At 40.6% G+C, this 14,248-nt stretch overlaps 1 protein-coding gene across 5 annotated transcripts in view; it reads left to right on the forward strand.

Moving 5' to 3' along the window:
- Positions 1–14,248, forward strand: part of mdga2a (MAM domain containing glycosylphosphatidylinositol anchor 2a) — a 351,098-nt gene that overhangs the window by 318,640 nt on the left and 18,210 nt on the right. For all 5 annotated transcript variants that reach the window (XM_034699300.1, XM_034699303.1, XM_034699302.1 and 2 more), the window contains exons 16-17: positions 10,022–10,042; positions 12,452–12,607. In XM_034699300.1, coding sequence (XP_034555191.1) covers positions 10,022–10,042; positions 12,452–12,607 — 177 coding nt within the window. The remainder of the gene's footprint in view (positions 1–10,021; positions 10,043–12,451; positions 12,608–14,248) is intronic.

Here is a 14,248-nt window from a genome sequence, read left to right on the forward strand (position 1 = left end):
TAAGACAAAAAGAGGCACAGGAGGAGAGATAGAAGCAGCCAAGTTCATATTGAGGGGGAGAAAAGGAAGATACAGAGGAACAAAGTTAAAAAGAAGGAAAGAAGGGAGCCAATAGTGATGTGCGAATGGTCTGCCCAACAAGAGACCGGACTAATTATCACTCCAGGGCTGCTCTGTTCTCCCACGCACAGCATAGCGTCACTGTAGCAGTATAATGTAAGTCTGAGCAGCCTCCATCTCTGCTCAGCGAATGTGTCCCATATGATGTCCTGGCTGACATGTGAAAAATACAAATCATGATCATCTGTTATCCCATCTCTTTCCTCTCTTCAGGGACCTGGATGGCATCTCTGCAAAAGTTTTAGCACACCATTTGTTTGATTTTGTTAAATGCTGTTATAACTAATCAAGTCTATATTTAGGTCTATTTTACCTCTAATCACAGAGGTATAAAGTTGTGTCATTTTGTGGAAAGAGAAAGACACTTTGAGATACTTTTCTTGTTTTGATTCCTTACCCAGCCTTTTTTATTCCTAACAGGCAAATGTCTGTTTGTGTCAAAGATACTGGCACTAAAGAGCTGAACAGTGATAGCAAATGGTTTTACTGTTAAATATGGTGCTCTGCCGTGTTAATCACAGGGCAAAAAAGACATATGCATAAAATAGATATACATGGTAACACATCGTTAGCAATACAGGTTGAGGCAGTGGAAGAAGCTTCAGCAACTAATAAGGCTGGAGTTAGTGCTGAGTACTGAGCAGAGTGATGGTTAGAGATATCCTGGCTTGCACATGTATATGTCTGGGTGTTACCATGACTGAAATAGTAGATACATGTTAAACATTGATTGTATATTACTATGGACAGCACACCTCTATGTCCTCCCATAGCATTTTTTCTTAACAGAGCAGTCAATCACGATGTCACATCTTCTTAACATCTAATAACTAGCTAATACTAAAAATACTAAACTTGTCCAAAATTAATATTTACACATAAATTAGCACGACAAGATCTAACTGCTGTGACAGAAATCATGTTTGAGAAAAATGTGTCTTACAAAGTTTGAACCATAATGGAGGAAGCCTGTTTAGTCAGTAGGTGGAGATCTTCACTTTTGAGTAGCTGTTTTACTGTCCCTGTTGTTATACACATGGATTTAGATAATGCCATGTGAACTTGAGTGCACCATGTGAACTAATGCAATTCTTAATTTAACGAGTGCCTCGATTCAGAACTACATACTCAGTCTCAATAAGTTTCAAGTATTAAGTGTTTTCACACTGATAAAGAGACATCATTGATATCCACAACACTTGGGTGTGATGTTAAAATCTTGTTTTGTATGTTCTGTTGATATATAATGTGAGCTCAACTTGCACTGCACAAAGAAAACTAAGGCAATACTCCAAGCTGCAAAAACGTGTACAGTACTGCTATACTAAGTCCAGTTAGCCTTTAATTTCACATTCGGAAACACTGTCTGCAGAGTACAAAGCCTTGTTTGAGTCTCTTTCGTCGTATACTTTGTCACTTGAGGTGAAGTTACATCTGTGCAGATAGCAGCAGGTATCAAGGACTTGGACATGCTGTTAACATGACAGCTTCTCTTGCAATCAAAGCTGGCATTTTGAAATACTTATCAAAGGTTTTGGCATAATGTTTCCTCCCTTCATGAAATGCAATGCTGTGCACTTTTGCAAACAGAGCCCGAGAAAGTACAAAGTTTTATTGGAAAGCTGACTTTACAACTTTTTTCCCCAATCGATTTGCATACCAGACTTTTTAAATGAATAAGTTAAGAATTATGCTTCAGTTTATTGTTTTTCTTTTTTGTTTCTGTTTCACTTATTTTATCATTCTTTACAGATCTTATTTTGTATTTATATTACCTGCATGGTCTCAACAGTGACAAATGACCATGCGTTTTAACTTGGTGATCACCAGGCTGCACTGGTCGTGGATAGCTCTGCAACTTCACAGCTAGTTGCTCTTGAGCTCTAACTCACCTTTAGCTCTGGTTCTTGTAGAATGAGGTTTGAACATTAACTGTGTGCTTTGACTTCCTCTAAAATCACAATAACATGCAGCTTACAAGTCCCCAAATAACCCCAGGGTGTAAATGTGAGTTTATTGCATATAGCCTTCAACTTCCTTTAACCCTGAAACTGATTTGTGTTGTTATACAGGAACAAACAACAATACAAAAAACAATTGGCCATAACTCTGTATGTTAGCAGTTAAGATCAACATTGTTTTCATTTACTGCAGCTTTAACATAAGGCCTCTGAGATCTAAGTATGAGAGAGTGTGCTCATTATTGCCCACCAGGGCAAGCGATCATCTTGATGCACAGACAGCCGATGGTAGCAGCTTTTCTGCGAGTTGGCAAGAAAACACAAAAGCGGTTATAGTGTCCCCAGCTGTAGGATGAAGGATGGTTGTGTCACTGAGCTCCAAAGACACTCTTTTAAATTTTGCTGCAGTGACAAACTCAGCATCTGTTTGATGTTCCTCATAACACTTTTCTCCTTCCCTGGTTCCTCCAAGACGAAGGATTTAGTGTTTAAGCCTCCTGTCAGCTCTCACAGTGGCACGTAAAACACTGCAGCTATTTCTTAATTCTCCATTTTTATGCAGCTCATAGTGACATAAACAGTACGATGCCTGTCTCAAAGTCAAAAGCCACTAAATCTAACGTTAAATACAGTCTTCTGTAGCTTGGGTAATCAGGGCTTGTTGTTTGGCAGTGATGGTTGAGGATAACCATGATCCCAATTCTCTGTTCACCTGGTTTACTTTTTTAAATCTTTATGTTTAGATATTTTTGGTTTTTAATTCTATGGACTTAACATTGCAACATGCCAAAGATTGGTAGTTTTTCACTCTACATATCCCTTTACTTGGGATATAGAATATAGATAGAATAGAAATGATGGAATAGAAATTGAAAGATGCAGTCCTCATTAGGTGCCAAAAACAATGCACCTAACGACAGCGCAACCAGCCGCAGCGTCCATGCGCGCAGCCATCTTGGATCAAGAATTTCAACAAGAATATATATAGAAAAGAAATGTTCATCAAAGATGACAGATTGGCCATAATTCTCCTGTCAGCCACAACATCCACAGGCTCCAGGACTGAGCTGAGCTGGCCTTCTTCACCAGTTAGTTCAGTCTTGCTCTCCTGTATCCTGTCCGCCCACAGCAGGTGAAATCCTTCCAATGTGGTGTCCGTTTCCGGTGTTAGCGCTGTTAGCATACAAATGACAGAATAACAATAAAGTAATAACCCTGAAATTAAAACCTTTCCAGAAAATGAGATGCAAAAGTAGAAAAATGCTTGTCAACATGTTGAATATAAAAGGTCTGTCTTCAGAAAAAAATCAACCTTTTTAGAAATACACATGCTAAGATAGCCTGGTAGCAGTAACTTCCTGTTTCATTTGTTGCCTGGCAACCACTTAGAGACATTAAAAAGGTGTGACATTACCTCATACACGTATGAGCTTTATAGGCTTTGGTAGCCCACATTTGTTAACTTTGGACCAAATCAGACCATGGATTCTAGAAGGTTTTAAGACTCTGTGCTAAGCACAGCTAACCAATGGACAGACAAGAAAGTATCAACCTTTTGTTTGACGCAAGCTAAGTAAACAAATGAGTTTCTAGCAGTGTCGGACCTATCCATTGACTTTTCATTGAATCATTTGAAACCTCGTTTTAAAGAATGTTAGCAAAATGTTGTTGAGCCATTCAACTCCTTATTTCTCCTTCTGACTAATACACAGATTTTTTTTTTTCAATAATCACTCTTCACTTAACAGGCTGTTTGCCAAACCTATACAGGAGTAGTTTTGGGGTTAAGCTTTTAGAAAACGATCCCATTTACTATTAAAACGGGTCCTTGACACTGCACCTGTGTGTGTACCCACACACACACAGAATAACACACACACACACACACACACACACACACACACACACACACACACACACACACACACACACACACACACATACATGAAAGTAGCAAAATGAGGGTGGAGGGGATATATCAGGACATGTGCTTCAAAGCACTTTGTACCCCATCTTTCCATATCAGGGGATCCTTTGGGTCATTACAGGTGTTAGTGGTTAGCCTGATCTTTGTAATGATATGACATCCATCAGGGTCTGTGTTAATGCAGTTTCCTCTTTTGCCTTCTACATGCTGTTCTTTCTCCTAAATCCTCTGCTCACTATTCAAACAAAAAGCAAAGTTCACCCATGTGGAAATCCATTGAGAAATTCTTGCTTGCATCAGTGTGTCATCGCACACTGATGCAAGAGCAGGATAACAGAGGAAATTATTGGACATGGCTACGTTCGGGTGTGTCCATTGGTCTCCATGTTACAGCAGGGCCAGTGCAAGGTGCAACACTTGGAATGAAGGACACGATATTGTGATGTCCCTCTTGTTGCTTCCATCAGAGAGACATAAGGGGAATTAGGTTTGCCCACACTGTTATTATCCCAACCAATGGTTGCAGCTTCTGTAGCCATCACACAGCTTTCTCAGATTTCATAGCACCCGCTCAGACCTCCTAAACATGATGGATGGGAATCTTGTAGAGGCTGGATTATATGAGGTCAGAAAGAGAATTAAAAAAAAGAAGCGGCTGTTGTCTATGAGGACATTTGGCTGTAGCCCTGGAATTGTCTGCTGCTTTGTAATAAAGGCGCAAGCCAGTGGACAGGGAATCCTGCCAAGATGAAGTCAGTGTTTGTATCCTGAACAGGCTCCATGTCCTTCGGCGGTCAATGAGCTCACTTTGTGTTTCAATCAAAATTAGTTGATTTGGATGCAAGGCATTCATGCATCAAGGAACGTTTGTTTTGTCCTCTCAGATGGAAACATAGAAACGCAGAGCAAACATGCATTTTAAATGTGGGTTGAGGATATGATCCATCATAACAGGCCAATTCAAAGGCTTTATAGTAAACTCACCACCATTTACACAATGATCTCAGGGAGTGTTAACTAAAGAACTATCAAAACTACACTTCATCCCTGATCATTATTTGAGGCTTCTGTAGCTCCTTGGGCACGCAGAGTTCTGCCGCATTAAGACAGAAATATGAGATGTTCTTAAGCCTTTGCAGGTTGCTCTAGGGCTTTTCTCACTTCTGTTTAACAAGATGCATTTTGCAGAGTGTCTGAAGTCCACTTACATCACCAGCTACAAAAGTATTTGAATAAACTGGAGAATTTTTGAAAACTATTCTGAGAAAGTTTTACAAAAGTTTTTTTTTCCCAACCAACTAACCAAGTATGTCAAGAGGTATTCCACGAATGCTGATGAAACATCACTGGGACTTTAAACTCTGCATATCACTTTGCTTCAGATGTTCTGAAACTGAAAAAAGAACATTACACTAGATAGTTTTGTCGAAATACGTCACAATCACATTGCACCAAAGCAGCTATCAGACTGTCATTTCACTGGTTAAAGCATAAATGGGAACATACAGATTTTTACATAATACACAGTAGCTGGTAATGGGCCTGATTCAAAAAAGAAATGTGCAGCTTTTGCAGCCACGCAAAGGGCTAAATGCACTAAAAAAACTTCACTATGATGCCTCTGTGTGCTGCTGCTGTTTGTGCATGTTTCAGTGAGCCATTATGAATTCATTTGGGGCAAGGTTGTCCTTACTCTGTGCACATGAACCTCAGTGCAAGAAACATTTTAATCTACCACACCTGTGCTTAGTTGCATGGATCCACACTTTTTTCTGTTAATATATCTCTGACATTAAACTATTTTTTAGTATAATCAGGACTTCAGTCAATCTGAGGCACACTTTTCCACATGTTTTTTTGTTTGTGTGTTCTGAACGGCTGGCCCATCCCAGGAAGGTAGCTTTGCTATGCAAGGTGAAAATTTGTATCACATCTATCATGAACCAACTTCACAATACATTGGTAAGAAGTGTCTCCTCCGCTAATTCAGTTTATCATGCAAATGTGGACAGATTTGAGTTCCGTCAGGAGAAGAGAGACAAAGCAGCAGTAAATGACGGATAACGGGGAAAATGATACGCAACTCTTGGTGCTGTTCATGGCCGCTATCTAATCTGAATGAGTCGCCCTAAGAGTGAAAAAAAGTTGTTATCAGCAGCCTTCAAGTTGCAGAACTAGGTTTGTTCAAATATTTTTCATAGAACTTTAGTAAAAGCAATATCTCATTATAGGTTGCGCTGATAATCTTAATATAAGCAAAGCTGTGCAATCTATAGCCGCATCACAGCTGTGTTAATGTTTAGTATAAAAGCACTCCTTCTTTTGTATCAGTTGATAAAATAGTTTACTCATCAATAGTGGATTCCACGTTTCGTTTATTTCATCTTTGTTTGTTTCACCATATATGAAAGAGTCATCCAAATTGGAAGTCACATTTTCAGAGACGTGTATGAACTCACAGTGGTTGTAAAGTAGCCTGTGGGCCTGTTCTCTGCTCAGCTTGATTTCCTCAGTGGGGGCAGAGACATTGCTTGAGCAGACAATTTCCGCTGGACCAAGACACCGTGAGTCAGCCTTGGGAAGTTGCAGGTTAATAAAGGAAAAAAAATAAATCAACATATTTTCATAATCAAGTATTGGAGATAAAGAGGAAAGGGACGGGGGGGAAGGATCCGGGAGGAGGTGAGGGATATGAGAGATTGAGAGGGAAGTAGCCGGGCAGTAGGGAGGCTGAGAGAACAGAACAGAGTTTGGTAAAGAAAGAGAAACATAGCATCCATTTCACAGGCCTGAGGCTGTAAGTTGTCATTTAAAATGTTTCCCTGCTTCAGCCCACATGATGATTCCCTTTCTCTCTGCAGCAGTGCAGCTCTGTGCAGTCCAGCGTAGATCCTTCAGGATGCAAACAGTGTTGGGATGCGAGGATTTTCTCAATAAGTAACATGAAACATGATTCAAGCTTTTATACGGGAGTGTTCAGCCTGTTCTTTCCACTCTTGTGCTCCTTTTATGCAAAAGCTTTAGCTGCAGTGTTGCAGTTCGCTGAATGTTTTATATGATTCAATTGGAAATGCAAAGGTTAGTTTCCCCCCTCTCCCTCTCTCTCTTTCTCTCTCTCTGAGTATTTTTGCTTTTTTTTCTCCTCCAGTCTGCAAGTGAAACATACATTTCCATGCACCACGCAGCAATAAACAGAAATCACTACTCCACTCTCAGCTTTTTAAAAGACCCATTGCACCGCCCCGCAGTACTTCCCCACTCCTCAGTACATTTTTTCCTTTGTACGAATGATTTGTCATTACTCTCTTTAATTGGTTGGATTAAAATCAATTCCCTCCATGAACAGTGAGGTTTCATAAATCACGCGTTGATGTAGTTTTGTGGTAAAGCTGATGTATCGCATCTATTCAGCCGGTCAGCAATCGATCATGAAAATGCCCATGAATCTTCTTGACAGGTTAAATGGTATTTACTCTGCAAAAAGTGAAGTGCCGACTAACTGGTTCGTTGCGACTCTGTGTGATACCCTTGACCTTTCTGTGTTTGCTGCGGCGGTAGCCTCTTAAATTATCAATGAGGGGAGCATTGAACCGCGGTTAGCTGGACTGAATGCTAAAGTAGTCTCTCACGTGTTTAACTGGACACAAGTTATCAGTGTTTGATCTAAAAGTTTCCATAACGGGGATGTTGAAATCACACACAGAGCCAAGGATGTTACAGGAAAGTGATTAGCTAACAAGCACTTGTGATTATTACTCATTTTAATGATTAACGGGCGTCTAAATGGAGGTGTAGAATAGGCTTAGGGCTCTAAATGGAAGTCACCTTGAAGAGGAACATCAGCAATGCTGGTAAATGGCAATAATGATAAGAAGTCTGGCTATAAGCTTATTAATGTGGTCAGGCTGCTCGCCCTAATCCCTCTGTCTTTTATATTTGATAACAGGCAGAAAACCACTGCTGTCACCTTTACACTCTAAATCCCAGACATCTCTTCCTGTCTGCTGGATTGTCATCACGCTGTGTGTCAGTAGATTGCTTCCTGTTTAGCTTCTTTGTGTTTGTTCACTGAGAACACAACAGAGCTTGAAGAGGATGGCGCATACACACTTTAATATGCTTGCAGTGTTTTAATATCACAGGCAATGTTTCAAGCTTTCCCATGGGCCTCTTTCATTTTGTTTATGACAGAGGAACGCTGAGTTTTATATATGTAGGCTTTTATTAGCTCTGTGCCTAAACAGCAGACAGCAGAAGGATGAAAGGTTAATGGAACAGCTTCTTTGTGAATGTCTGTGTTGCGTTTTGTCTCAACAGTAGTAGAGCACATTGAATCAGACAAACACTTTTAAAGTCTGTGTCAGTAAAAGTATCAGTGCCTTTAAAGCTGTGCATGCCTCAGGAGATTATGTAGGGCCTTTCTTAAACCACCCTTTCACCACTGCCTCCCTTCACACTTCCTCTCCTCAACATGTCGAAAACACAGCAGTCCCCACGGTACACATTTTGCAGCATCCACAACTTCTTCGCACTCCCAAACTTTGTTGCACATCAATCTGAGCCCCTGCTGATGGTTTACTACAGTGTAAAGGCTCCTGGGTGAGACGGCCTACAGGGTATGCCAGATTGCTAGTCCAGCCCTGGCCATGGCTCCCTCTCCTCCTCACTCTCAAAACTTTAAAGTCAGAGCTGTTTTAGGGGAGGGGAACACGCTCTGCTGTGAGGGAAGAGAGGGTGTGTCACATAAAGACAAAATGAGTACAACACTGCAAGCAGAACATAAATCGTTTCATCTTGAGTATCTTGTTTTTATGATCATGGGAAGCCAAGATCATCAGTCAAAGGGAAATTTGATTAATCGTCCAGCCCTAGTTGTTGGACCCTCCAACAGCGACTCTGACTGATGCGGTCTTAGTGACCACGATAAAGATGTGCAATTGTAAAAGTTCACAATATAGGATGTAAGAGCAGCTCTTAGCCTTTGAAACAGCACGTGTGTGTTTATTTGATTATAAGGTGTTTAAAGTTACAAGGACCTAAAAACTAAGCAGATTATACACATCCGATTGAAATAATTAGATGTCTACAAAAAAGACATGCCATGAGGAAGATCAGGAGTTTTCTTCATATTGTAGAGTGATTTTTGTGAGTCTGAAAAACAGTCATTTATGTAAACTACTTACTGATTGTGTGACATGTAACCATAGTTACATAAACATCCTTTTTCTAAGAGGGTGAGGGGAGTTTGTTCCAAAGCTCACCCTCATGTTTGATCCCTCCACATTGATGAAAGGTGCTCTATTCAGCTGTGGGCGTGACTTCAGGCAGAATTCAATATGTAGCGGGGTGGAAGTGGGGAGGGACCAGTTTGAGAAAGCCCTGATGTGGAGTGAGTGGGTTGGTGTAGAGGAGTGGAACTTGGGCACGGTGAGCAAAATCAACATGGGTTTATAAATGATTTTATTGATTAGAATATTTCCTCTGTATGATATTCAATGCTGAGAACTATGTACATAGCAACATCTTAAGATAGCCTGCCTTGTTGTTTTCACTCACATTCAACTGAGGTTTATTACTATTAGGTTTATTGTGACCATGAACTTTGTCTTTTCATTCTCTTAAAAGCTGCTAAAGTCAATACACCTTTCTGTGGAGAGCTGACTTTGTGTCTCCTGAAAAACAATTGATTTCATTGTCATCAGCTTGGTCCTTTTCTTCATAGCCACAGTGTTAACAGGATTATAGACATGTTTCTTCTTTCCGTGTATTGATATTGTGAGTTGTTATCCTAAGATCAGTTTGAATGACAGCACAATGTTTTTTGCAGCTGTGTCCTTCATAGAAGCGCCCTCTCAAAGGAAACAAGGAGAGACCTTAGAAAGCTGTTATCAGCCATTCAGAATTCCATTTTCACCACAACTATGCCTTGACGTCTTCTAATTGTTCACATGTTGACAAAGTACTCAGATGTTCTGTACTAATGACTGTCCCTGGCCTTTCTCTTTTTTCACAGCTCCCATCAACCCTCACCTGAGTAAGTAATGTTCCCTCACTAAGCATGTCTCATCTTCTGTCATGGCACAGTCTGTGAGAACTGTGGAGAGACTGAGAGTAACAGTGCATCCTGCAGAGATCTGCCTCTCGACATGTCACACTGTCCTGGAAGAGCCTCCTGAAGTAGTTCTTAATGAAGTTTGATGAGTAAGACTCTCCTGTAGGAATTCTAGGTAAACCTGCATCAGGCTATTTGACATGTTGAGAGTCTCTGCAGGGCACTGTGCACCTTGGATGGAGTCTGTATCCATTAGATATGTGCTTGTGTGTGTGTGCATAAGTATATTTGCATGCTCTGTGCTTTGCGGGCATTACTTATGCATGCATCTGTGCTGTATGTGTGCTGTTTTTTTAATTTTAGTCCCACTTATGAAACATTTCACTGTTGGAACCTGACAAATTGTCATTATTCTCCCCCTTAGAAAGCACACTTCATCATTGTTTGCTGTGCTGCTGCTGTGTATTTTGGTTTATTTATTTATATAGAGATGTATTTTGGTGGGTGTTCAGGCAAACATTGCTAACATAATAACAAACATCCTAATCACCCACATCATTATCCCAATCCCTGTAGGAAACCATCTTACCTGCACACCTCCTCTTCCTCCTCCAAATCCTTCTCTATCTCACAGGCACACAAGGCGAAAACATTAAGTTTAGCTCACATTGGATAGGGGCGTTAGTGTCTAGCGCCGGAAGCTAACCTCCATTTAAATCTGCATGCCTATGAGGAGAAAAGTCAAGAGTGCTCACCAACCTGGCTCCTCTCCTCTGCTCTCCCAGCCCGCCACTTCTCCTCTCCTGCTCTTACTTTCTATCTGGTTCTCTTGCTTGCTCTGCCTCGCAGCATCACTGCCCTCTTCCTTCCCCTCGGTCCATCCACCCACACTCCACCTCAGTCTATGTTACCTCCATTACCTGAGTAAAAACAGCACATTCTGCTCCTCTCAAGGTCGCCACTCCAAACTGCTCCCAGCTACGTTTTAATAAATCAATGAATATTTATCAGAACACATGCCTGCATACTGAATCTAAATGCTCCCTTTTTTCACTATCTCTGTGAGCACACACATAGCACCACCGTGTCCTCTGGTTAGGTGTTCTGCTTTGTTTGTTACATGGATTAAATGGAGGTTTTGACATTCTTGATCCCCCCGCTACCCCTTCATTAAAGCGTGTGGGTTTGTCCCCTTGGGGGCTTGGTTTCCGAATAGTCATTAGTATGTTCACTCTTAGACATTCCCTTACATGTGACCCATCATAACCTCCTGCTGGAGCTACAATTACTGTTATTTTTTCTCCAAGGGTGACAAAACCTACAGTTTCATTCCCGCCCTGCACACTCCACTGCTTTAAAAATTGCAGTCAAAGAGGCGTTAGGAGCAAAGAAAGAGAGGAGGGCACAGAGGTGGAAACGAGAGGAGAGGAGGGGGGGAGTAATATCTGTATGGGCACACCCACTCAGGAGAAGATGGAGAGTGATAGAGAAGGAGGGAGGAGGGGTCAATTTTAAAAACTGATTACACAAAGTCCTACCAGTGAGAACACAAAATATCCAAGGGTGGCTGACTCATTTTTATGTTCAATCATTTAAGAAAGTTATGCAGAATGAATAGCATTCAACAAGCACACTTTTTATACACCAAATAATACATCTACAATGTCAAAAAAGCAGAACACCATTAAAAAGTTGCAAGCTATGAGCTTCAAACCTTTTTCACAAGAGATTTGAATGAGCTTCATTTGTTTTACCAACCTTGCCGACACAAGGCGATGGAACAATCTGAAAAAAAAAAAAGAAAAATTGTAGGTGCAAAAAAAAAAAGAACAATCTCCCCCAAGTTAGAACAACAACCTTAAAAATTAAGATATATCTTTGTCTCCCGCTTCCCCAGAATACTCTAAAACTTTGTTTTCATTCAGAAGTTGCAGAAACACAGTATACGTATTCATAATTAATTTGTAATAAAATTTTGTAGCTCAGGTTACTTTCCTAAAGTAACCTCTACTGTGACCTCTTTTGTTGCCGTCTACTCACAGTGACAGATTATTACTTTTCAGGGCGTGGCAGTCTCACAACAAACCTCCTTTTTTACTAAAGCTGACTACACTGCATGTGTTTGTCAGAAGATCCCAAACCCACTTACTGACGTCTCCACTACAGTTAGCGAGAGGTCACAGCTTAATTTAGAAACTCCCTTTACAGGATCCTATCCGTTAATTAAGGCTTTACTGTTGTATATTCCCCTGAGACGTACACACACTCTCCAGGAATCTCATAAATATACAGTAGTGTCACACTGCACACATACTGTATCCTCCAGGCACTGTTTAACTTCTTCATATTGAAGTGATTAAAAGAGTCTGCTTCTGCTCTGCTGCTCACCAGGAGAGTTTCACTGCAGCTTCGAGGAAGAGCCAATCTGCATGTTCACCCAGGACAAGAACGATGATTTCGATTGGACGAGGCACAGTGCTGCCACCCGCGACACAAAGTATACGCCCAACACCGGGCCTAGCGGTGACCGCAGCGGATCCAAGCAAGGTAAGCAGGTCAAAAACCTGGGGAGAAAGGTAGACACAGAAAGCAGACTGAGCGAACATATATTTAAAACATCTGAATTATTAAAGAAGTACTGAAAAGTCTGTTTTAAGTGTTAGTGCACTGAAGGTTCAAGCGTCCAAGCTTCAGAGGAGCAAAGACAAACTTCTATCCTCAAAAAGTGCCTTTCACTTCATTGTCCTTAAAAACTGATCTCGCTCCTTTATTAGCTATGTCTGTTTGTGACATTACAGCTGTGATGATGAGCATGTCAGTGCAACAGTCAGCACCAGGAGAGAGAGATGGTGTGGTATGGATAAAGATGCACATTTACGTTCAGAAGGAGATACATTTTTGGTATAATTCAATAGAACTCACCACTGACTTACAATGCAGGCAAATTTACAACAAATGTACTATCTTCTGCATCGGTATCAAAATCCATGTATTTTTTTGTGGATGGGGGCAGAGAGACACCTAATGGAAGTTGAGGAAGGTTGGGAGGAGCTGAAAGGGTTACACTGCTGATGGAAAATGAAAGGTAACTTATTTTGGATCTTCAGCAAAAAAGAAAAAGAAAAGTTAGAAGATGTTGCTGATCATGCATCATTCTTCATGGCTCATACTGGCAGGGGTTGGGGGTGATAAATGATCTTTGCAAACCAGTGCTGATCAACAGAGTACGGGCTATAAAGCTCTGGTTATTGAAAATCTCTGTTTTGTATTAACCATCAAATGATGATGATGCTGAGGTTCAGTCATAGCTCAAAATCCTGTTCAGCCATCTAGCGCAGATTGAAAGTCTTATTACAGGGTTCATATTTAAAGACAGAATCTCAAATAACACAGAGTTTAGATCTACTTTTACGTCTTTGTTTCCATTGTAAACCTTATGATCCCAGCTGAAATGTACCTGACAGACATGGCAGCATGAGCTTAGTACAGGGTTAGTTGATTGATTCCCATATTGATTGCTTAGTTGCCTAATAATCGATGACCACAGATCCATACTCAATAGGACATGTTGGTCCAGTCACAAGAGAAGAAAGATTCATCCTGTTAGATGTTTAGACGTTATATCCTGGAACTCCTAAACATCCTATGCTGAAACTGCTCCAGCCCTCCATGACTGTGTTATGTATAGGGAATCAATTTATAGATAGATGCATACAGCAGCATATGGCTGTAAATGTAAAGAGCAAACACTATAGAAAAAAATCTGTGAAAGCCTCAGTGCTCTGTAACCACTGGGTAAGTCACTAAGTTGAATTTGACATATGGAGATTTGTCCATAAAGCTGAATAATCATATTGTAACATTATGCACCAATAGGAAGGAAAATTGCACTCAATGTAAGCACTAGTGATTATTTTTCCCAGCTGACAGCGTGGCTCTGAATACACTGCACCTGCTTACTGGATTGGAAACAAGTGGGCTGAACGCACAAATTTAAATTGACACCACTCTTTTATTTTTCATGTTATCAATGCATGACTACATGACTACCCTCAGTGCACAGCAAACTGCATAATAATCATGTAATTGCTAAATTAAGTGGAAAAAATGTAAAGTAAGCCATTTTACCACATGAGTGTGTTTTACCTTTTACAAATAAATCTGCAAACATCAGTCAAAGTTGAACTT

Source organism: Notolabrus celidotus, chromosome 13, assembly GCF_009762535.1.
Source record: "Notolabrus celidotus isolate fNotCel1 chromosome 13, fNotCel1.pri, whole genome shotgun sequence".
Classification (NCBI taxonomy): Eukaryota; Metazoa; Chordata; class Actinopteri; order Labriformes; family Labridae; genus Notolabrus; species Notolabrus celidotus.